This window comes from Crassostrea angulata, chromosome 2 (assembly GCF_025612915.1).
Source record: "Crassostrea angulata isolate pt1a10 chromosome 2, ASM2561291v2, whole genome shotgun sequence".
NCBI lineage: Eukaryota > Metazoa > Mollusca > Bivalvia > Ostreida > Ostreidae > Magallana > Magallana angulata.
The window spans coordinates 6,769,003-6,795,730 of NC_069112.1; the positions used below are offsets into that span (position 1 = coordinate 6,769,003).

Genomic DNA, 26,728 nt, shown 5'->3' on the forward strand with positions numbered 1-26,728 from the left:
ACAGGCACATCATTCTAATTTACTATGGTCCACCCATTATTTTCATTTTTATTCAAAAATAACAAATGGCTACAAACCAGGATAACTTTCCGCTGTAATATTTTCTTAGGAAAAGCGATAATTCTTTTATTCCCGCAACAGAAATGTGTCAAAACTATGGAAACTGTTTTAACGATGTCGTCTTTATTTACTCACATTTCACATTATTCATTGTATAAAGAGGGGGCCCCAGAGAGTAGTTATATACAGCATATCATTCTTCAATTTTTTTGGGTACAAGTATTTAACATACTCTAATTCATATAGAATTTCTAATGATCAACCAAAATTTCAGCGTCAATCGTAGAATTATAAGCAAGATGAGCTTCAAATTTTGCTAGATTTGAGTCATATTTTGTTCACATGAGTTCATTTCATTCAGCTTAAGATTTTTAACTTAGTATTTCCTATTCGGCATTTAAAATGGAAAAAAAATGAATGGCCTCAGATCTGTGTACAAACATAGAATTGTGAGCAAATATCTGTATCTTGCTTATAATTCGAAGCTTAACACTCAAATATGGTAAGTAAATAGAAATTGTAAACAATTAAACACAAGAAATATGCACTTTAACAAATAAAGAACACAATTTATTTTTCAAAATAAATCATATACATGTATATACCTACATATTTCCGTCAGCGATATTAAATTTTTTTTAAACTGAATAAACTCGAGAAAATGCCGAGCATTTCAACAAAACATATTGCATTAGTCTACCATTACGCAAAAGATGATACCGAATTACCGATAGCCTGTATGAATTGCATTTTAGTTCTTTCTTAATACATCAGATGTTGCTTAATTTGCGCAGGTAAACAGTAAACTGTTTGATTTACCGAAGTCTGTTTGATTTGATACGTAAAAATCAGGAAATACAAGCGACAGTTCCCAGGTTAATGCAAAGCATAAATGAAAACGAAACGTAAATCACAACAAGCTAACACCACCGTCATATGTGAAAACCGTCAACGCATAAATGAAATATTTAGCCTCAATTTACTTAACAAAATCGACACCAATGTATTTTGCATGTTTCAAAGATTCCCTTCGTACACGAACTGTTGCACAACAAACAAATTCATCATTGTCAGATCGACCCGTTTATCATATAGTGTCATGGCTGCTTTAAACAAAGAACCTCGTTTTAGAATTATGGAATACGAGTCTTGGTAAAATGGGTAAGCAAACCCGGGCCGGGGCAAAATAAAAGCCGGTGCAGATCGGCAATCGTCAATTCCAATTACGCATTATTTTGCAGCAATATTTACAGCGATTACAAATATACTGGTAAGTAAATATCTTGAAATTTTAATGAGATTGGCAGATTAATAACTGTCAATCTTTTGTTTTGCCCTGGCCCGGTCATGCCTACCCATTTTACCAAGACTCATGGATGCTATAAATTGCTTGAAACACATCTTTTCTTTCTTATTATTTTCGTAATAACTCAGATTTGAAACAGAATTCGCCGATAATTTTTGCAATTTATATTTTCCTTCCCATAAGGATCATTCATGCTAAATTACGTTGAATACTTGAGAAGAAGAGTTTTCAAAATGCACCCCCGCCCCTTTTTTTCTTTACAGTTTTGAGGTTTTCTCCGCTATCAATGAAAATATTTCTTTCATTTCTGCAATTTATATTCATCTTTCCATAAGAATGCTTTGAGCCAAATTTGGTTGAATTTGGTTAAGTGGTTTTAGAGAAGAAGTTCAAAATGTGAAAAGTTTACAGACGGACGGACGGACAGACGGACGACGGACAAAATGTGATCAGAATAGCTCACTTGAGCTTTCAGCTCAGGTGAGCTAAAAACGTACGACGCTCTCCTACCCCATTATGCTACCAGTGATAAGTGTTCACAGCCATTGCGTTGTAACTCTACCGTATCATTATATATCATAGTATACCTGTCCTTGAAACTCTTTACATTTTATTGAAATGGGAAAAGACGACCACAACAACAATAGCCACAGAAACACGATAGAAACAATTGATGGGGGAAAGGAAAGATAAAATTTGTCACTGATAGTAATGGTGCAAAACGCCATTGCCCCGACTCTAGTTCCAATGAAAGTGAGTTATCGCTTACCAATTTGAGCTCTATATTAAATACCATTGAAAGATCGGGGAACATGGAACAAGTGAAGAAAGCGGTGGATATTATATTTGATAATAAATCAATCAAAGCATGCTTAACTGAATGTTCCAATCAAAACTAACCCAAATGGATAACTAAATCCAAGATCTTAAAAATAGACTAGATGATATGGAACAATTTTTAAGGAGAAATTGTCTAAAAAATTACAGAAATAAAGGAACACAAAGGCGAAAACGCTGACAAAGCAGTACGGCATTATTCTTAAAGATGCACAAGTTCAGTAAAGCATGTCCAGTATTAAGAGGTCACACCGTGTTGGGCCACAGTTGGGGAAAAACTATCGGGATATCAAAGCTATCGTGATAGACACCTAATGTTCATCAAAAAACGAAATCTCAAAAGCTACAATCGCAACCCATCAAATAACAGCAGAATTTACTTCAATGAGGCCCTTACTAGACACAGATCCAAGCTATTTGCTGCCGTGCGAAGGCTGGCTAAGGAGAAAACCATTGAAAACGCGTGGACCGCTGATGGCTGTATTAAAGCCAAACGCAAAACATCGACCCCGTTTTCTCGTTTCCAAGTGTTCCAAAAACACATTGTAAACAATATCCACGTGTCTGTGTTTTTGTTGTATATCATGTGATTTGAATCTCCTCGATTAAACGCTTAACATTGTTGAGTATAAGTCTAAGTCTTCCCAATGTTCGAAGTCTAATTTTCACTCAAAGTGTTTCACAGGATGAACCTCTGCCATTCAGTCAACTAAATCTTTCAGTTACCGATCAGTTACATTTCAGTTAACTGAATTGCAGAGATTCATCATGTGTTTACCAAAGATATAAATAGCAAGCTAATGCTACCTACTTACTTACTTTCATATGAATTAATTCTACTTATTTAAACGTTCTTGAAATAATGTTATAGCACAAATGGATTATCTTGTTTATCTATACATACCATTTGTTTTTCTAGAAGAGCTACACGGGCTCATTAGTTAGGTTTGTTTTCAGTTATAGTCGCTTACGTCTTCCCTAACAGCCTAACGTTACTTTCAATTTCATAGTAATATGAAAGTATAGCATGACGTGCTAACAGGAGTTTATTTTATCGATTATCATTTATTTTAAAATCAATTTATCTTGCATGGCAATTAGTTTCTAGTTTGTATTTGAATTGCGCACTTTTTATATTATGAATTTTTAGACTTATCCGACAAGAAGTTCGAGACACCCCATATGAATCATGTTGTGTAATATTTAAAGATATATTTAAACTACTAGTATGTATTACTTATCGAAACAATTCTAAAAATTGTATGGATCCAAGCACTATTGATATCGAACTCTAGTCTCGTTTAACGAGACGCTCGGCTGTCTCCGTTATTATCCGACAAGCAAGAGAGCGTCTGGTTGAACCAGACTATATTAACTCTGGCATAGGAATACATGAGACTACAAAAATATCTAAATTGTTCGTAGTATATAATATTTGACTATTTTCAAAGTGTTTAAAGATAAGTTCAGGCACGTAGCATCGTTTTTGAAAGTGGGGGTGGGGGTGGGGGGGGGGGTGGGACAGACTCATCCAAAAAATCGTGACAAGCAAAAATAAAAGGGAAAAATGGAAGTTTCCCAAAATCTTCAAAATTCAAAATCCTAATCCGTTTGGGGGGGGGGGGGGGGGGGGGGGGGGGGGCTGGCGTTGTATACAAATACAAATATTTTATTGGCACAAACACAATTACAATAATTGGCAAAGGCCCAATGAATATATAAGAACATCATTGTATGTTTACAATAGTTGCATGTACAGTATATATTTTTACTGATCTATATAGATCAGTTTAACATTTCCATAGACTAATTAACATCTGTGTTCAAAGCAGTCATTAATGAATTTAACAGTAATATTTAAAATAGTATATATTTCACTATTTAAACATACATGTAAAATGTATCTTTCTTTGTCCAAGTTATTGGCAATATTTCCTTAAATGAGAATAGGCTTTACATTGGAAAAGAAAATGAGTTTCATCTTCAATTGCACCAGTTTTACAAGCATTACAATATCTTTCATTCCTAATTGTGGCATCATATCTACCACTTTCTATTGCAAGTTTATGTGCACTTAATCTTATTCTACTAATAGAGGATCTCTCAGATCTTTTCCTGTGTATATCAACATAAGGACTTCTTTTTCTCATATATAATTTTTGAAAAAATGAAAGTTTTTCTGAACTAAAAATTTTTGATGATTGCTCTTGGATACATTGGTCAATGATTCTTTGCTTTATGTTTGGTCAAAAGTGTTGGATTGTGCTTTAATAATTAGTAATGTTTGAGAATCCCAAATTGTCTAGGATGCCATAAATTTTCTTAGTCCAGGAATTGGAATTGATCGTTCCATGATATAATTTAAATGCCAAAGAATTAGATGTTAGACCAAAGTGGTAACCTGTTTAATTCTGCCAAACAACCAGCATTAAATGCTTTGCAATGTAATCCAAATATATCTTTAAGAAATTGTACATGAAATTTTTCGATAACTGAAATATCTTTCAATGAGAGATCCACTCCCCATATTTCACAACAATAAAGAAGTACAGGAAGTACAATAGAATCAAAAAGTTTTTCTAAGAGCTTACATGGATTATTAATACCAATTATTTTTTTCATTTTAAAATATGCTTTTCTGGCCTTTTCAACAAACACAGATGTTGCTAAATTAAACTTCCCATTACTTTTCAATACAATACCCAAATAACAGTATTTTGATACAACTTGCATAGTATTTCCATTGAAAGTCAAATTGATTCTTTGATGTTTACTATTTGAGTTAAAAACCATGATTTTAGATTTATCAACATTGACTTGTAATTTCCAATTTGAACAATAGTTGTATATAACTTGAATTTAACTCCTCATTTCCTTTTTTTAAATCAGTTTATTAAATAATCCCCAAAAAGTGGGTGGGGCCAACTCCATGATAATTCAATTTTTTATAGATAAATTTAAAAAAAATTGTTGCTGCGAGAAAAAGTGGGGGGCCAAAAGTGGGGGGAAAAACAATGCTTCAGCATACATCACATCGGATTTTTTTCTATAATTTCCAAGAACTTAGTCTTGTCAGCGGTGATGGTTTGTGCTTAGTTCCAAACACTGTTTCACTTTCGGTTTGCCAGAGTAACTGCATAGGAGAGTTGATTAAAATCAACTCCCAAAAACGATCAAGATTTTGTAATGCCTTATAGAAGTAAATTTGTTGATTATAATTATATCTGTTTCAAAAAAACAAAAAACTGCAACATACGTTTATGACGTAATTAGGAATTTTCGGGCAACATCCTCGAATTTTGATGCATTATATTATGACAAGGAGACATATTTTTGGAAGCATTGTAGAAGAGAAAATGTCTGCTTGATAATTATTCCCATTATCGAAACACCAAAAAAAAATGAACAACTTTATAGATGGGCGTAAGAACAAAACATTACTAATATTGAGACCTTTCGTATAAACTCTTTAAAAATGGGCTTATCCCTTTACCTATGGGCTAGTAGACCCTTAAAGTCGATATAACTACTCGTTACTGGTAGAGATGTTGGATCTTTTAAATGATCTGTTTGTAAATTTGTTATTTACGAACTAAAGAAATGGTTTCAATTAGTTTGCAATGGAAAAAACTAGCAACAAAAATTATGCATTACATTATGGGAAAATTATAAAGTTATAATTGGGTATAGTCCACTAATGCATATTCCATAGGCGGTAATGTTAACGTTATGGTTCATAGCTCCGGCCCTAATTTTCGTTCAGCAACGAGGGACCTCTTGAATGAAAGCTCATCAAATTGTCTCTTTCCTGTTAAACTTTCGTGGTTTGAAGTCAGATTCGTTTTCCGGCAAAATGCGTTTGTATTGAAAAACTCTGAAAATGAAAGTAAAAGTAGGGAATTTCTCAGTTTTGGAAAGGGTGTACATCAAACAATTTCAATTCTTTTCTTCAAATGATAATTCAATTTTGACACTTGTTTTTAAAATTGCTAATCCTCTTTTCTGACATGTGTCAAGCATTCTGATTTAAAATGTCCCAATAAATGTATATACACTCTGCAAGTATAGGGACTATTTTGCTTAAAGGCACTACTTTGTTGTCCCACCGATTCTAAAAATAGTTAAAGGGATATATCCAATATAAAACAGTCATTGTGGTTATTTACAATTCTTAGCTTATATATTCACTCTAAGACACTATACAGAACCATGATTCCAAATTTGGGAAAATTCAATACATAATTATGGATTTTGCAGCATTGATACACATGCATGAAATTTGAAGAAACAGTCCAGTCATAATTTACCTAAACAACATATAGCTCATTGACACTCGATGCTCTTCAAATTGAATAAATTAAGGAAACTTTAATCTCAAGGATTAAATTACATGTAAAACATAAACATTCAATATTTTACAAAATATATTTTGTTCATGTTCTTATGAAAAAGCTTAATTATGTCTGATTTTATAAAAAAAATTCTTAAGTTACAAAAAAGAATTGTTTTCAAACACCACGAAAAGGTAAAATAGAAAAGTATAGGAATTTCCCCACCCATCAAGGTATTACATGTAGGTATTGGTTTATAAATAATAAAGTTATATGACTCTATTAATGTGAGGCCTTCAATTCAGTTTTTGCTCCATTTTGATGCTAGCTTGAGATTACCTCACCTATGACGTCATAATGACGTCATAGTGATGAGTTGTTTTTACTCATATAAGTGTAATATTTGCTATGTTAACTCAATAGATTGTTGTTTGATTAACCCTTTCGTGCCAACGTAAATGATTGAATTGCCAAATATGTAACGTCACTGGTATATGACGTTTTTAAAAGAGTTATGACGTTATTCGAGGGTTTAATTTCGCGTTCGTTGCGTAAAGCGCACCTGCTTTGAGACGGATATTCTACGGAAACGTCAGCTGAAATTATATGTCTTGTATTCTCCCATTTTATATAATTTAGCTCTCATTTGATACACGAAATATAATTAAAACTTTGATTTGTAAGTTGATAGTGAACTTTCACAGTGTGGTAAAGATGTGGATTTACAAGTTTTCTATTCCCCAAATTAAATACACCCCTTTTGTGCATTTACGAATAAATGTACAATATGGAAGGGTTTGCAATTTTCGTTGCAATTATATTGCAATTTTTCCGATTTATTTTCTAAACCGTTTAATGCACCTATAAAAGAAAAAATATATGGGTAAAGCTGATATTTTATAACATATTAACATCATGCTAATCATCTTAGTCAATTAATTTATAATTTACCAAAAATACTCTTGCTTTGTGCCTAGCATGTAGCGTTATAACAAAAAAATAAAAATGAAAATTCGCTATCAAAGGGTGGACAAGCACCGCCCTTTTTAATCAAACGTATTAACAAATTAAATCAGACTCAGTGAAGGATAATAAATCATAGACAAATCTAGTATTTTCACCAATATAACGACCCTTAATGAAGCCAGATTGGGTTTCCGATATTAAAAAATCTAAGGAGGATTTAATTCTATAACTAAGGCACCCTGAAATAAGTTTATAGAAAACATTCAAAAGAGTAATTGGGCGCCAGTTTTTTAAAAATTGCCTAAGTTTGTCACCTTTTGGAAGACATGTAATGATTCCAAGTCTTTGCGATATAGGCAGCTCCCTATTAGCAAAAATATGATTAACAGCTAAAACAATATGGTCTTTGAGATCCCTCCAGAAAAACTTAAAAAATTCTACTGTAAAGCCGTCACTTCCCGGTGATTTGTTGTTTTTCATATTTTTTAAAACAGTAAGTATTTCATTCTCATATATACTACTCTCTAAAACTTTAGAGGTGTTTTTGTCCAACTTTGGAACCCCCAAATTTTGTATTAAATCCTCTAAGTTGCTATCTATGGTATCTGAATCTTTGCTAGCATAAAGGGTTTTATAAAAAGTTCTGACCTGATCTAAGATTTCAAACTGATCATAAATAGTTTTATCATCAATTTCTACTTTTTTTATAGTTTTATTCAAAAAATTCCGCGATTCTAAAGAACAAAAATATTTGCTAGGCTTTTCCCCTTCTTCAACCCATTTTGCTCGTGATCTAATGATATGACCCTGTAATTTTTCTTTCCTTAACCTTTCGAGTTTCAACTTCTTTTCCTCTAAAAGATCCAAATCTATGTTACACATTGCCTCAATAGTTTCAATTTCTTCAAGCAAGATTTTTTCAAATTTATCTCTCTCTTTTTTCTTGTATGATGAGTATGAAATAGTGATGCTCCGAATTTCCATGAGAAGAACTTCAAGAAATAAGCTATGATTTTGAAAAATATTTAGATTGTTACCTTGTAAATATAGATTCTGTACTTCAAAAATAGTTTTTTTCACTTTTTCAACATATATTTGATCTGTTAGAAGACTTCACTGAGTCTAAAAATATACCTGGTTTACTGGTGCTCATAGATTTTGAGAAAGCTTTTGATTCTATATCCTGGAAATTTATTTACAAAGTTTTAAAATATTTTGGTTTCGGTGAAAATATAATCACTTGGATAAAAATCCTAAACACCAAGATCACAGCTTCTGTTTTACAGTGTGGTGTGCTATCTGAACAATTTCCTATATATATAGGTTGTAGACAAGGCGACCCAATTGCCCCATATCTTTTTATTCTTTGTGCAGAAATATTAGCTATCCTTATTAAACAAAATGTAAATATTAGAGGCATTGTAGCCAATGGAAAAGAACATAAAATATCCCAATATGCTGACGACACAACCTTGGTGCTTGATGGTTCTTCAGAATCCCTTTTTGCTGCTCTGGATACCATAGATCTTTTTTCAACTTTTTCAGGATTGCAGATAAATAGTTCAAAAACAAAAATTGTGTGGATAGGTTCAAAAAAATTTTCTAAACAAGTATACCATCATACAAGATGGAAACTGGAGTGGGGTTGTACAAAATTCAATCTGCTGGGAATAGAATTCTCTGTTGAGTTAGAAAAAATTGTTAGTCTAAACTATAGTGTTCAAATACCTAAAATCAAAGCTTTAATACAACAGTGGAAAAGGAGAATTCTTACTCCTTTTGGTCGAGTTACTGTAGTTAAAACATTACTTCTTCCAAAACTCAATCACCTTTTTATTTCCTTACCAAGTCCAGATAAAGAAATTATTTCTTCCCTTACCAATCTTTTTTATGAATTTATATGGAATTCAAAAATAGATAAAGTCAAGAGACAACTCATTACTCAAGACTACTTAAAGGGTGGTATTAAAATGTTGGATATTAACAATTTTTTAGTGTCATTAAAATGTTCATGGATAAAGAGGTTAACAAAAGATAACAAACCATGGACGGATATATTTTTAGACATTCATGGCAACAAAGTGGTAAAGCATTTGTTAGACTTTGGTGACAAATATGTACAAAACATAATAAATCATAGTAATAATTTTTGGAAAGATGTTTTACACTCATGGTTAAAAGTTTTAAGAACAATTGACTATTCATTATCTACAACAAATGTATGTGCTATGCCAATCTGGTACAATACAAATATATGTGTTGGTAATAAACCTGTCATTGTTTATAATTGGTATGAACATGGTATTAAAACTATAGGTGACTTTCTAAATGAAGATGGTCAGTTTTTGAAACAGCATGATTTTGCACAAAATTATAGACTGTCTAATGTATGTACAATGCTATACAACAGTGTTATTAATGCAATATCTAGTTTCCTTAGATCTCAGTCTATAAAAAGATCTGATGTTAGAAAATATTACTATCCATACATTCCATTTTACTTTGAGTATGTATTACTGTTTGAAAAAAGTTCGAAAAACTTGTACAATCTTATTAATAGTAAAGATATTATACCAAGTTCCATTCAGAAATGGAACACTGAACTATCCATGCAACTAGAAATTAATGTTTCTGTTAAAGAGTTCTTTAAAGTATGTTTTAAAACAAGTGCTGATACCTCAGTACAATGGCTTCAGTACAGAATTCTTTTCAGAATGTTGCCTACAAAATACTATCTTAAAAAAATCAATGTAAGCACTGATGATTGTTGTTCTTTTTGCAAAGAAGATGTAGAAACAATTCAACATGTATTTATTAAATGTTTAGAAATACTGCCATTATGGAATAAACTCAGCATGCATATCTATTGTAAAACTACAAATAGAATTGGATTTAATGTTAATAATGTAATATTTGGTGAAATACCTCTAAATCAGGGTAACAAAGTTGTAAACTTTATAATTTTGTATACCAAACAGTATATTTTTAACTGTTTGAAACAAAAAAAGATCCCTCACTTAAAGGGACTATTACAACATATCTATTTTAAATATAAGGTTGAAAGATACATATCAATTAAATCATGTGAAATGTTAAAATTTGACAAACAATGGTCAAACTGGAAAAATATTTTTGAAATTTAATTCTCCTGTAAACAATTAGAATGTGTTTCTGATATTTATGTGTGCAAGTGTATGAAAGGGTGTGTGAGTGCCAATAAATATTTGCTTTGTCTTTTTGAATTCCTTGTAATAATTATGAAAATGACAATAAAAATTTAATAAAAAAAAAAAAAAAAAAAAAACAAATTAAATCAGCTGTTAAAAAGTAGACCAAATAAACTTAAAACGTGAAAATTGCGCATCAATTACACATTGTAAATTCACAGAAATTGTGTTCACAAAAGAATGTTCTATTTTGCATTCAAAACATTTATTTTCAATTAATCGCTGCACACTATTCCTCCACACACAAATGCTTTTTTAAACCGGCAAAGTGAAGGCCGTTTAAACATTGCGTTCTTGATCGCCGCCTTTGCCCATGCGATACAATCCTTTTCTTTTCTGCCTAATAAATAAAAATGATAAATAGTTTTCACATCGTCAGTCATTTTATCATTTTCCTTATTGTATTCTCTCTCTCTCTCTCTCTCTCTCTCTCTCTCTCTCTCATTCATCTGATTTGTTAATTTTTTATGCTTGTCGGAAAATCTATACGTGTTACTGTATATGTGGTATGAAGAGTGTATAATATAAGATAAAAATACATGTACAAAAATCACCGCTGCATGGATCGAGCAGACAAATATCTATTTTTATAAAAATCAGATTGAGGGGGGAACCTATTCTCATATCCCAGACCACATTTCTACCTTAAGTTTTGTTTTAATCAAAGCAATATCATGAATGCGGGCCATTTTAAAAAATTCAACTTCGGTTTTTAACATTTCTATAGGAGGTAGGTGTAAAAAAGTTTTATTAGATAAACATAAAAAAGACTAAAAAAGACTAAATTGTGGTTTATTAACCTTGGATGTGGTTGATTGTAACGTCCCGTCTCGTTTGCCTCATGCCTCTGACGGGCTGGTCCCTGCCGACCAGGTACTCACTACTTAGGGCCTCAATCACCTCTTGTATAAATCTCAGACGGGATTTTACTGGTGCATCTGATGTGTTCTTTCTGTACAGGATGTAGGCGTTACTGCACATTCGATGTATGATATTAATGGCAAGTTTTTTCCAGACTTTAGTAGATTTGCGATTATCATTATAAAAGTGTAGCATCATATCTGCCCCATCCACTCCCCCCATATTCATGTTATAATGTATTATTTTTGGCTTTCCATTTGAGTTTGCTGCATTGATAAAAGTACCGATCATTCTAACTGGTTTTTTACTCTCCCTCCCCCTGTACGCTGCTGCCAAAATTTCAACTTATCTTACAGACACACTTTCACCAGGTCCAACATGGGCGTTTCTGATTGTTAAAGGTATTTTTCGGTTAGATCTTAAGGTTCCTGTCAAATACGTGTTCAAGTCTATTAATTTCCTTGCGAGGTCAAAACTGCAACAAAACAGTCACAGACAACATGATAACCTTTCTGGAGTAAGTTGCAGTTTTTTAGGAGTCGCAGGACTACTTCTGTTCCTTGTAAAAGATTGGATGTGGGAGTAAACTTTTTACCTAGATAGCATTTCAAATGTGCAGCAAATCCAGTTGTACTTTTGGCTAATACCCAGAATTTTACTCCAAATTTTGCTGCTTTTGACGGGATGTATTGGAGCATTGCTGTGCGACCTCTTGTACCAATCAATGATTTTTCCACACATATGTTCCGGTCGGGCTTGTAGAAATAGGTGGCGGCATCTTTTAAAATGGTCAATCAAGGGGCAAATTTTACTGTCGGGTCTGTCAAGTTTAAAAGTAAAAAAAAATAATGAGACTGATTTTTAAGAATTTAAACATTTCTTTAAGAATTTAATTGAAATATATTTAAATAGGTTTTTATATAAAGCATTATTTACATAATTATACATATTTTGACATCGCATATATCCCAGTGGGTACATGTGTTTGTCGTTATTTTGCTTGATTCTTGCTATAGCCCCCAACCCCACCCCTTTTTACCAATACCTTATGGTAAGGTGCCTCATTTAAAAAATATAATTCTTTTTTTTGGGTGAGTCATATGGGTACGAAGGTAGCGACATTGCAGTAAAATACGTAACTTATGTGAATTTTTTCTGCAATGATCGCGGTTTAGCCCGCGATTTATTGTTTTTATTTACACTTTTTAAATTAAAATTTTGACAGTACGTTATATAAAAGAAATATTTGTGAATTTGATCTGGACATCATGATTATTTCGTGCAGTCCGTGATTTTTTGAGTTTTGTTGAAGCTTTCGACCAATCAATAAATTGATTAGATCTAACGGGTTATGTAAATTTTTCCTGCAATGATCGCTACCTTCATTACCCGCATGAATCATCAAACAAAAGCATTTTATTGTTTATATTCACACCTTTCTTTAACTAATTATTAAATTGATTATGAACAGTTTGTAAAATTCACTAAATTACTGTTAATGTACAAAAGTACGTTAGCTAAAAGAAGCAGCCAAATCGTCTCCTGTGAGACTTTGAGTCTGGCATCGCCATGATTATTTTGTGCAGTCCGGGATTTTACTAAGATTTTACTAAAGTCGATGTAGGTTCAGACCAATCGATAAACAGGGCGTGTCAATTTCAGTCATGTCACTTTCAACCGCTGTAGATATCGACCAGTCGATAAATAGGGCGTGTAGATTTTAGTCTGGCTGTTTCTATAGAGCTATACATTAAGTATAAGTTTCCGAAAGAAATAGAGGAAATTATGCTTGGTAGATGTATATATATACACGTAATCTACTCTTGAAGGCGGAATAACACATCTTCAGAAAATGGCTGACCTCTGATCGAAACGATAATTCGCTTGCTATACAAAATTTTATAGACGGATACATGTAACTTATTCCATGAGTAAATACGTAAATAAATTAAGTAAACGAGTGAATAAAGTGTCGGGCTTGTGAACCGTGAAGCCCGAGTTCGAATCCCGCAGGGACTTTAGTTGTTACTTGCTGAATTAATTTTGTTTAGACATTCGTTTTTTTATCCCCAAACTGCAAATGTTTTGCTTATTTGACATATGTACAGTTTATTTATCATTATATTTTTCATAACCAAATAATTTACTGTTAATTTGAGTGACCTTTTCCAGGCATGCTATTCCACCTTAAACATTAATTGGGAGAGCTAAGGGGTCAATTCACCGGTAATTTGGACTGTTACGGTTCGGAATTTTTTTGTTGTCCACGAGGTAGAAAAACTTCAATATGAGTTGATACCGGTTTCGTGAGAACATTTTCATAAACCAACGGCTTAACTTGCTGTCGTGACTCTTATTCCAATTCAGGTATTGTTGGCTTCCTCACAATACCCATGTTCAAAATCACAGCGAGAAATCCGTTCATTTCATTTATCGTCAGAAGAACCCATTTTCTTGCTCTCGAAAATCGAGAGAGAAAACTGTTTCTAATGTGAGTCCGAGCGTACCTTAAAAAATTAATGTATATAAACTACCAAGAGAATCCTTTGAGAATAATATGTTACAATAAATCAAAGTAGATTATGATATTCAAAGTAATGTTGTGTGAAATAAATTCGCATTTGTTTTAGGCACATATGCATGTAAATGTGAAAGTGTGGCATGTTCTTGTAAGTATAATAAAAGGAATTTCAAGAATAATGTTTCGTAATTGTATACACGATTTTTATTCACAAAAGCATATTTTAAAAGCATTCAATATTTTTTCAACGAGCAAAGCACATGTTCAAATAAAGGCTTGTAAACTACCATTGCTAAAAACTAGAAATCCCTCATATTATATCTATAGTAATGTATTTCTAAGAACTTCAACGCAATTCTGAGAAGGGTGTTACATGTAGTAGCTAAATAATTTTGTCACAGTATTAATTATTCAATTAACTTTATATACTATTTCCTCCCGTCTTATTACTAAGGTTATTACTGTTAAATTTTAGCGAAATGTAATTATTTGAAAAAAAAACCCCTAAACAAACATTCACTTAATGTTATATCAAAGTATTATCTATATATATTCATAATGCAGTATAACAACATTCACAACTATAGAATACAATACCTATTTGTTTGTCGCACAACTTCTCTGATGAGGTTTAGGTTGAAAAACAACAGGAAATACTGCAGAGGAGATGCATTTCGCGGTGGCATATTCTTAGGCCCTGGATTACCGGAAAACGGATAATTTGCACTGGTTCAGGTGGCATTACACGGAACCTAACGCCAGCCATCTTGCACAGCGTATAACAGAACGCACGTGTTATTAGCCAAGCTCTACCGGCAAGGGGTCAGAGTGAATAGAAAATTCGGACTATTTGCACATTCATTCAACGGATTTTTTTTGGCGTCAGGAAAATTGGACCAGTAATGCCTTGTTTTAATCGTCCAAGTAGTTCCATGTAATTATGGTTTCCCATTTCACACTCTCACGAGAACAAGATAAAAGAGTATATACATGCATTGTAAATATACTGCTGACACAACGCAAATTACATTACAGAAGACTTACGGAGTTATCGTCCTTTCGAGTGACGTCACAATGGATTTCTTACACATTGATCCGACAGAATTTTTCGGCGTCAGTAAATTTCGACCAACAATGCAATTCCTCAATGTCGGCCGATCTCACTAGACTGCATACCATCTCGCGAGAATCAAAGTAAAACTTTTGAGAAACAGATTAATTATGTAATTTCAAGAACATAATACTTTTAAGTAAACAAAACAGTATATTTCGATCGCGGTTTTTTTTCAGGGTGTTTTCAAAGAGACATGCGACACTTGACTGACGTGAACTTTGACGTCACAATAAGGGGAAATTACTCTAAGTAGTTATTGTAAATCTGCTGAAATTATAAATAGCAAAATCTTCTTAAAATCTTGCAGAGCTAACGAATGGGGACATTTCTTCAAAGATAGGAAACAACTGTTACTTGCTCTTATTTGGATGAATGCTCACATTTATTTTATTCACTATATTTACGGGAATTTCCAGGAATGTTTTTTTTAAAAGGAGACGTGGCAACGTCATTCAAAAAATCTTCGCAAGCAAAAAGAAAAAGAAGTTTTCAAAATCAGGAAAATTCTAATCCGGGTGAAGAATTGGGAGTGCGTAATATGCCTTTAGCTCTTTAGCTGCTCAATAGTGTCTTTATTTTCACTTCCATTTATTACATGCTCCTGGGGGATCCATTTTCCTTATATGATCAGCAAATTTTTTGTACGTAAATTTGATTTTTTTTAAACGGAGGAGGGGGGACTCTCATCTTCCAAGGGCTTATGGGGAGCAAAGAGGACCGAAAACCCTTGGCTAGCGAAGATGGGGGACTCTGTGATAAGTCAATATTTTTATGTAAGTTTAAGAAAAATGTCTGCTGCAAGAAAAGAGGAAATAAAATGTAATGTATATTATGTTAAAATCTTTATTATTCAACAACATTTTATCCGAGATAAATTATAACGTTATATATATAAATAGATAACAAAATCTTATGAATTATGAATAATGAAAATTTACTGGAAAAAATAGACATGTTTATTTTATTCTGCATTCAATTTCATTTACTTTACGTCGCTACCTTTATTTTTATTGTTTTATCATAATTCATAATTTTATCACATGCTGCGCTCGCCCCAACGGTCGCACCGTTATACATATTATGACGTCATTTACGTTAAATGACGTTATAATAAATCGCCGCGTACTTAGCAGTAATTTTTTTGATTACTTACAGTGATGGAGGTGAAATGTTGAATTTATTCATTATTGTAACATTTACAAGGAATATATGGAATTAAAAAAAATTAATTTTGAATCAGAACGGTTATTCAGACGTATTTTTCATTTACTTTCGGACAGAATAATCATCTTCTGGTGATTGATTTTCAAGAGTAAGAAACAAATATATACGGAACAAAATTATGTACAGATAAATATAAATCCCGATACATGTACAATAATACATGAAATCTTTACAAAATGTGCCTTTCCGCGCAATGTCTTGCAGCAATAAAATACAACTTGCCAACAAATAACGACTCGCATATATGGCACATATGTGGTTTAGATTGTAGCATAAATTTTATTTAATTCTAAAAAATAAAATATTACGTCATATATTATTCAGTCAATATGTCGACAAATTATAAAATACAATTTTATTATTCAGTCTCACATACTATGCTTTTATAATTATTGACATAGAATAGATAAATCATATGGAAAAAGTGTCACGTTCAAATCGGCCCCGTGGCACTCTACGCAACTGTGTGATCGGCCCAAAATCGGCCCTGTGGCACAGAAGTGGTTAAGCACGAGTTTCATTTATAATTTTAGGTTTTCATATTATTAGATTTTGAGGTTGTATAAAACTTAATTCAAATTTGATTGTTTCAATGTTACATTTATATGTTATTCACATAAAGAAGGTACTAAACAAATAAATCTCTCTCTCTCTCTCTCTTTCTCTCTCTTAAAATGTATTTTAATTAAAAGGGGAAGGTCTTATTTTCTTATGAAAATACAATACTGTCATAGTTATCATTCTTTGCTCAAAGTAGAACAAAATAGTTTGTTTGATCTTGATGTTATAGGTGCCTATAAAGATATGAAAATTTCTAGGCATTATGCATATTATAAATAAAGAACTCATATTTTTCAAACTGCATGCAATATATTCCGATTAATGTTAAATACAAGTCACGAGAAATGACACGATACAGTGTACGTTGTTTATTTGACAAACACCAAATTAAACTAAGGTATGTAGAATTATTTTTTGTGAAATATTTGATTAAAATATTCGATAACACATGCAACTTACTTTGAATCTTTAAAAAAAAGACATTTTAAGATGTACTTTACAACGTTTAAAATAACATAGCTTTTGGTCCAAACTTCTTTTAATTCATAAAAACATTTATATTTCCTGTCTAGATAATGTAAACGCGTTTTAAGGAATGCACTTTAACACATAGATGATATTCATTTATTTTTTTTAAAAGATATAAAGTATTTATATATTATTTGTTGAATTAAAACACAGGGGTCATGGCAGGACACAAACATCATAAACAATCTGTTTTCTTAGTTAAATATTTGTTCATTTGATTTTTGAGAGAAAAAAAATTCTACTATACTAGTATTCACTTGAACTGAGCATGTATTAATATAAAGAATTGTTTGGTTATATGGTACGCTCCTCCCAACTAGTTTTTTTGTTTTATAAGTTAATGAGTTTTCTTCAAATGATTATATACGAAATGTCAAAGTAATATCAATGTATAACAGATGTGTCATTGTTGGTTAATCTCTCTCTCAAAAATTAAAATACATGCGGCAATATTGCTGACAATGCATGATAAGGCGAAAACGTAAGAAATGCCGAGGAAATGTCTAGGAAGGATACGTAAATGATTTTTCTGGTTTCTGCTCAATATTTAAAAAAATACTAATTATATGGGAACAAAAAGAATCATTCAAAATCAACAAAACCGTTAATATATGTTATAAACATCCATACATTTTCATTTTCCGAAGAGAGATAAATACAGAAATAAAGATCATTTCAAAGCTGATTCTTGGTTGACCGGAATCGGACGTTATACCTAGGCCTGAAAATAGATATAATTTTTTTTTTCAAAATCAATTTAATAAAAGTTAAAAATCTTCAAAATTAGCGCTATTAGCGGGTTATGTATTTTTCTGCAATGTCACTACCTTCATATCCCGAATGAATCACCAAAGAAGGCATTTTATTGTTTAAATAACCAAAGGATGAGCATCAACTGAAAAATAGAATGACATTACAACGTATTTAGACCTTATACAACGAAATTAATACATTTGGGAGGTAATGTAAAAAAAACCACCATACATTCGTTTTCGATTGTTATTCACTTAATTAATGTAAAAGAAAACCCAGATAAAGTGCGTTTATCATAAAATTGTTATTATGTAATATATATGAATTCATACCCTGTATGTAGCAAATAAATGTTTTCAAATGATTAATCAAACATATTATTATACCTTTTTTACACACACTAATTTTTACATGTGATCTATGCAATTCTATTTTTTTAATATCTACTCAACAACATCTATATACTGTCTTAGATATTGAATAAACATTAAAAAAAGGAGAATTGAGATATATATATATATATATAGAGAGAGAGAGAGAGAGAGAGAGAGAGAGAGAGTTAAGCATAAAAAGGTTATAAAAAGGTTGTGCCATTGGGTATTTTTGATTTCTTCATTGTTTGTACTTGTTTTACACAATACAAAAATGTTTAATATTATTGTCTTACCTTGAGTAAAAAGAGTACATAGGACAAGAAAAAAACATCTGACTTGTTTAGACACTTTCTATACATGCTATCAACACAACGTTATCTTCTCAATATTTCGATTGATCCCGATCGGGGATTCTTGTTGGGTATTTAAATGAACATATTTTGGGTGCAGTAAATATAGTATCTTACAAACGTCAACCGTATACATTTATTTTGATCATACTCGAAAGACCTAAACAGTGCCAGTTCTCCTATCAATTACTTTGAATATTTGAACAATAAAATATTTTCTTTGGTGATTCTTGCTAAATATGAGGGTAGCGACATTGCAGGAATAAAAGTAGATATCCTGTTTTATCGTTATGTATCTGCGATGATCACTACCTACCGATATGGTTAGAAATATGAATAATAAGATTTTACCGGATAGAACGTCTAAATAGAAATCAACTTCCAAGTTTTTGCATTTCTTTAGTAACATGTTCGTCAGGATAATATGCGTAATCAAACATGTTAAAAGAAAATTAATTCGCTTTTAAGCATTTGTATTTTTTCTCCCAGACCTAAAGGATTTTAATGTAAAAAAAAATAAATTTATAAACATGGCAAAAGCTATTAAGGATTTTAAATTTCTTTTTAGAAGCTTCAATTCTCATACCTGTTAGCAATCAGCAACACGGAACCATTTATTTATGCTGTGTCATTGGGTATCAACGTTTGCTTAATGGTCAATTACAGATTGTAGTCCATCAGCTTATAATTAATTGGATGCATTCAGGGCATTGGTTTTTAAGCGAAAAGGACTTATTCTATGAACATTACTTTCTGTTTATAATGTGTCGATATTTGATTAAGTTCTATCAACTCCGAAAGGCTTTCGTTAAAGCTGAACACCGCTCGTAAATAGGCACTGTCACACACATACCTGGTATATAAAACCTTCGAATGCACACCTGAAATAAGTGGCCGACGTGTATTATTCCTTCTGTGTAATTTGAAGTTTTTTCATTTAATTCTTATTTTATATGCATATTCTGTTTGTAAATTATATTTTGACCAGTTTTTTTGATGTTAGTATTCTCTTGGCTTGAAAAAGTGCGTAAAAGTGGATAACATCATCGCGATTGAGTAACAAGGCGACGCAAGATGTACATCCACACAGGTGAGACCTCTACAGCAAAATAGTTTGAACTGCTAATAGGTCTGCAGCTTATACATGTATAGGGGTTGTAGGGATAACAGTAGCGAGAGAGAAATATGGCGGACAGTGCCTATTTACGAGCGGTGTTTAGCTTTAACGATATATTTGAAAAGGCCTAGACCAAAGTGTTCACTACACAATATAAAATAGCTTTAAAAAACGAATAAAATGTTGTGGGGGGAGGTCCGCTAAATATTCTTTGGTCATATAAATCGTTTAATTTTTTTCTCTAAAAGTACGTTTAATTCATTAAAACGCACATACATTGAAAATGCATACCTTTAGACATCCTAAATCAAATGGAAATGTGGTATAAATATTCTTGCCGTTTAATTATCTCATTAAATCTAAAGAAATTATCTCTTTTTTCTGACATTCAGTTTTGGGGTTTCCCTTTTTGTTTTTGTTTTTTCCGGAAAATATTTTGCTGCGTAATAGGCCACGCGATATGAATGGCACCTATAAATAGTCTGAAATTTACAAGCAAATGCTTAGTTTTCAACAACTATGAAAGGGTTATTATTGTGTCTTCTTGTTGGCTGTGTAAGTTATCTTTCTTCTTTTTTCTAATCTGTTCTTCTTTATTTGTATGTTTATGACACGTGTGTTTCATTTTAAACGGAATTATTTTGTTTATCAACTAAAGAGATAAAAGACGGAATCTTTAATTTCAAAATAATTTGCAATAATTTGTAACAAAAAGAAATTTGTACATTAAATTAAATAATAAAAATTGGTAATTTTTCAGATCTTTATTGTTACAATACCTTAATAGATAAACACTTGATTCATAAACGAGATTATAATATTTTGTTTTTCTGAAAATAGCTAGGGCCGTTTTTTTTAATATATTCAAACAGTGCGTATAATACATGTCAACTGGATTTATGTTTTGTAAATAATTAGTTTGCAACAACTAGTAAGTAAATTACTTATAAATGACTTATTCTACGATTAAAGACAAATAGTATATAGATAGAAAGGTTCGTTGTCTTGGATTTAGTTATAACACCTTAATGAATAAACAAAATGTCAGTATAATATTTTTAATATTTATCAAATGTGTGTGATAGATTTGTTAACATATATTCCAGGCTAGTGCGTCGTTGTACAGGCCGCCCCCTACTCGCGCCCCAAAAGTAAAACCCGGAACCTGTCCCGTGGATGACACGATCACGACATGTGACTGTAGGCCGGAGTATATCCAGTGTAAGGGAGACTACGCGTGTCCAGGAGGTAAACTTATTACACAGCTTAATAAACTGAAAAACATGTATGAAAAGAACAGATAAAAAAACCAACAAATTAATTACTGTGGGTAACCGTGCTGAAATAAAATGGATACGATTAAGAAAAAATAGCAATGATTGTTTACAACTAATTTGGAACTTCCTAGTACATATTTTTGTTTATGTTGATAGCCCAGAAATGTTGTTCATGGGGTTGTGGCTGCAGGACAAGGTGCGTGAACCCGGCAGGTAAGACATTAACAGTTTATCTTGTCATAATGCAGTTAAGAGAGTTCGATGGTCTTGGCCAATTGTTGACTGCGTTGATCTTCTTAAGAAGATTTCTATATAAAGAAATAATCTAATTTAAGAGTTACCGTATATAGATTTTTCTATATCACACGTAAGTCAAATCTAAAAAATCATATCGTAAAATTTTAGGTATATATGATGGTCAATGTGATGACCATATATAGCTTCCTTAATCATATTGTTTTCCCAAAGCCACACTCACATTTTGATTTTTTCTTATTAATTAAACATTGTGTAGTTTTCTTTCTCTTTTAACCGAATTCCCCCGCCATGCACTGTTCCAAATGAAACAGTCTAATAAGACATTAACTAATTTAAAAACAAATATACCGTAAGACTAATGCAAAGTATATATATCGTAAGACTAATGCAAAGTTTATTTCATTTCGCTATCAATTTAATAAGGAATAAATAACCCATTGATTTATTGTAGAAAAACAAAAGCCTGTTTGTAGACAACCGAAAGTGGTTGGACCCTGCAAAGCATTAATCCCAAGATATTGGTACAATAAACGAACCAAGCGATGCGAAAGATTTGACTACGGTGGATGTCAAGGAAATAAAAACAATTTTGAGACAATTAAGGATTGTGAAAGACGATGCAAACGACGACCTTCATGTAAGTTTTGTGCTCAATATATTGATTTTTTCAGATTGAATATAATCTCAAAGTCCGATTTTACAGAATTAAAATATTAGAATATATAGCCAATTATATTAATAAATCCCTTGTTAATCATTGTCAATTGCGATAATATTTGTAATGGTGTGATCCATAGATTTAATTTGAAACAAAATATTTCAGATCTTCCAGGAGACAGAATACGGATATAAGGATATACTTAACATATTTTGAACAATTTGTATCTGCAGTGATAAACATGCCCTTAATTCTTGTTTGTTAAATAAATATGTTTTAAGCAATAAGATGAGCTTTTTGTTACTTCGTTGGTTGGATCGCATTTACTTATTAGGTCGGTAATGTTGTAGCACAGTGTTAGTGTGTTAAAGGGTGTGTGTGTGAAACCCTGGTTTGACAATCTAGTAATCAGATGGAAGCTGTCTTTTTGCCTCTATTTATACACGCGTGATAATATAAATACATTTGCACGCATTCTCAAAAGTTAGAGTTAATTTTATGTAGTGCCTTTTAACAACTGACATTCAAATTTTGGTTGAATATTATAAATGCAATACTAAAATATTTTGAAAAAACCTACATAAATCTCAATCTTGAATGATGGTTTTTTACTAAACAAATAATATATGAACATTTAAGTAAGTTGATTAATTCAAACATTGAAATATTTCGACCTTTTCCTATACTAAATTATTGTTTATATTTATACATATGATATCTGAAAATTTTCAGAACTTAAGGAATATCTTGTGTTTCAATTGTTGACCATAAAGCGTCCTTGAGTACCAAAGTAAGTTTTCGGGGAGGGAGGTTTATAATATTAATTTAAGTCCAAAGTGAAGGTTTTAGGGGGTTTTGCTCATGAAATATTTGTGTGTCTTATTTTGTTTATACATTCCGATATGTTTTGAATGTTTTGAATTTTGATAATTTAACATCTCAAGTTTTTGTTTTTAAACGACATTGGTTATCATTTAATTTGTTTCCCTATGATATTGTGTCCTTTTGTAGTGAAGACTAATTTATTAATATTAAGTAAAAGCATAAAATGCAATCAGCATATGAATTTGTGTCAAGAACTGCTTGCACTATTAGCATTTATAAATCATTTAACATGCTAATTCAAAGAGGGAGACTTGTATATGAATTGACAAAACAAAGGTAAGCACACAGGTAAATAAATGGTGTGCACCTGTTCATTATGGCAACTGCACGGTAACAACGATACTCTAATTAATCACAAAATACGTCGACAGGTATGTAATCTTGCTTTATAAAATCATGAGGCGTGAACACAGTGTAAATAAACAGTTTTCAGTTGATTTTGTAAATACAACATGAACAAAATATAACGTACTTTTTACCTTGATGTTTTAAATTAAACTTTTACCAGTGGGTAAGTCAAACGGTGTTCTGTTTGTAGAAAAAATTGAATAACTATAATAAACAAGTGAATGAAACGTTGTTTGAAGAAACATTACGAATATACAAAATTTTATAAATTGTAATGCTCAAAAAATATCCTTAAAACAAAATAACGACACACATATTCCAAACACCTTAGGTCTACAACTAAATGCTAAGCTTCATGTTTCACAATGTATACGATTTGTACCGAATTTTGTACACGTACGGTTATATACCATGACAAGTCAAATACACCGATAAAGAGAAAATGAGTATGCCCTCCTCATTAAAAATATTTTAAAAAACCGATTAGGGGCGGTATAAGAGAAGTTGTCTTTATCAATGAAAGGGGTGTTAATTTTTACATCGGAATTAATAAAAAGGTAACATAAAGGTTTAAAAACAAATAATTTGTTATAATTTATTTTGTTGAAAATATTTTTCCATACGAATTGTTCCGTCTTTCGTGATGAAATGAATTTTAACAAAATTAATATAAATTTATGAAGCACAGCAATTAAACGCGCGTATTAAGTAGGAAATTATTGTAAGAATGTTGTTCTTTCTTTCTTTTTCTGACATTCCGTTTTAGGGTTTCCCATGTTGTTCCATGAAAATAATTTGCTGCGCAAAGGTCACGAGAAATGACTCCTATAATTAGTCTATGTTTAGAGGAAAATGCAAAGAAGGCGTCTCTTTCCTGGATAGAGACATCACATAGTCTTTGCTTAATATCTAAAAACAGTTTTCTTTGATTTGGAACATTTTGTGCACACCAAACATTGCTAAAACCAGCAGAACACAATATTTTTTTTACTATAGGAATCCAAGAGTTTTCACATTTGGGGGAATACACATCCTCATATATGTTTTTAATATACAATTTTGCGTATTTAAAATTTTCGTCCAAAATTTCAGTATTTTTAACTTTCTTAAAATAACTAAGGTCAAACGACCAAGTTCCTTACACGTTCAACGTCCTTTCCTGTATGAAAACCCCACACCTCGGCACCATAATTAAGGACACTGGCGACATAAGTATCAAACACTTTTTAATTTTGATTAAATATTCAAAACATTGTCCTTACATGTTTTAAGTATACCAAACATGCATTTGCTACCTTGTTGAGCCAGTTGAGTGAATAAAATACGTTGGTAAAAAAGTGTTGAATTCTTCATTAAAGCAATACACGCTATTATTTGCGTCGATTTTGAATGACAGTGAAAACGCATGTGTTTGTCTACTTATAAAAGTTACCTTTATTCTGTCAATTACAATGGTGAATTCCATCTCGTTACAAAGATATAGATTTTTATTTGTTAATTTTCCTGCCAAGAAAGTATTACCTTTTCATGAATATTGATGAAGGAAGAGCGAAACCGACCTCATTGCGCATGTCAGGTTGCCGTTATTGTTTGCCTAATTAGATATCCGACTTGATTTTTAATATGCTTAACAGTTGTTAATTTGAAATATATACATGTATAATAAATAAAATACGTTTGTCACTCACGATATCCATACTTTTGCACTCACACTTAAAGGTTCTAAAAATAGCACATAGGGGAAACACATAGGTCTACGTCATTAATTTTAAGGCAGTAATCATATATACTCATAGAATCGTATTTTTTGTACATGTATTTTGGACAAATATATGCATTACTGAAAATATCCTTTCCTTTGTAAAACTATTACAATTATGAAGATGTTGACCTATACACAAAGTTTTGCATAATATACTATATTTAGCTGTCGATATCACGTGGTATATTGATATTCATTAGGAGGCATTACTTTCCTGGCAGGAGAATAAATATTTTTTATTGTTTAATATTTAATGTTTTTGTTACGTGATCGAATTTAGCATTGTAATTAACAGCATAAAGGTAACTTTTTTTAAGTAATCAAACACATACATTTTCCCCGTTATTCGAAATTGACGCAAATTATAGCGTGTATAGCTTTAATATGAATTAAATTTTTTGATGAAAGGTATTTACAGCCTCAAAATGGTTTGTTATGAATAGTTTGACTGTTATTTGCAATGCAGCTTCATTAAGTTTCTCCCAAATCGTTTCGGAGCAATTATGCAATCTTTGCTACATTACGGGTATATGAGAGGTATTTTAACTGTGGTGAAGACCTGTCCTGAGACACAGTTAGATTATTCTAACTAAGCAGGGTGTAGTGAAAATAATAGCATTATTATACGCTTATATCTTTGTTATGTAAATGTCAACAATACGGTGTGTCGATGTATCTATTTCGTGAATGTCCAATATCATGTGCAATATGTCAAACCGTGCACGCACGGGTCAAAGTCTAGTAACTGTTTATTCTTATTAATGTGATGTGAAATAATTCCGTGCAGTGCGGATAGTGCATCTACACTACCAAAACCTGGTTTAAATCCAAACTGTGCGTCAGATAAAACATTATTAGCAGAGGACCAATCTAACAGCCTATTATTTAGGAGAGATGTAAAACATCTTGTTTGAAGCTCGAAAGCTTGCTCGTAGCAGACTTGTCGATAGTATGTGGACGTATGATGGTCGCATCATTGTAAAAATGGACGAAACTCGTGTAACATTTACCACAGAGGACAACCTCGAAATGCTAAAAACGCAATAATGATGAACGTAACCTGACCACTTCTACCCCTCTCCCTGAAAGGGACTAAGTTGTTGTTCGTGATTAACTTTGGCTACTAGGGCTGTTGCTCTGTAACCACCCACGTGCCTTAGTCCATTTTCAGACTGGTCAACTTTATTACTTAATTCGCAAAAATCCATGAAACGCTATGTACTTTCACTTCACCCACACATGTGTATTCTTGATCAATATCGTTAAGAAGCATAATAATCTTTGTCTCTTGTATGCTTTAAAATAAGGGATTCATCTAATTTCAGTAAACATGTTTAACTAATCATATTAGTTAGGGGAAATAGCTCTATATATGTTCTGTACAATCTATTTCCTCCTTATCTATTTACC

General features: G+C 31.8%; 1 protein-coding gene and 1 pseudogene across 1 annotated transcript; one reads left to right on the top strand and one right to left on the bottom strand.

The window, feature by feature from the left end:
* Positions 1–10,956: 10,956 nt before the first annotated feature.
* Positions 10,957–11,816, bottom strand: LOC128171627 (uncharacterized; annotated as a pseudogene).
* Positions 11,817–20,605: 8,789 nt separating this feature from the next.
* On the top strand, positions 20,606–22,609 carry LOC128174923 (eppin-like). Its single transcript, XM_052840347.1, has 5 exons — positions 20,606–20,685; positions 21,237–21,378; positions 21,564–21,620; positions 22,117–22,302; positions 22,489–22,609. Exons 1-5 carry the CDS (start codon positions 20,650–20,652, stop codon positions 22,515–22,517), a joined length of 450 nt encoding a protein of 149 aa, XP_052696307.1. The 5' UTR covers positions 20,606–20,649; the 3' UTR covers positions 22,518–22,609.
* The last annotated feature ends 4,119 nt before the right edge of the window (positions 22,610–26,728 follow it).

What these genes read in the sequence shown, in the direction of transcription:
- LOC128174923 (XM_052840347.1), top strand. Translation starts at nt 20,650, where the DNA reads ATGAAAGGGTTATTATTGTGTCTTCTTGTTGGCTGT. An exon ending in AGACTACGCGTGTCCAGGAG is followed by an intron (nt 21,379 to 21,563) that starts GTAAACTTATTA and finishes TTATGTTGATAG; the next exon opens with CCCAGAAATGTTGTTCATGG. An exon ending in AAGGTGCGTGAACCCGGCAG is followed by an intron (nt 21,621 to 22,116) that starts GTAAGACATTAA and finishes GATTTATTGTAG; the next exon opens with AAAAACAAAAGCCTGTTTGT.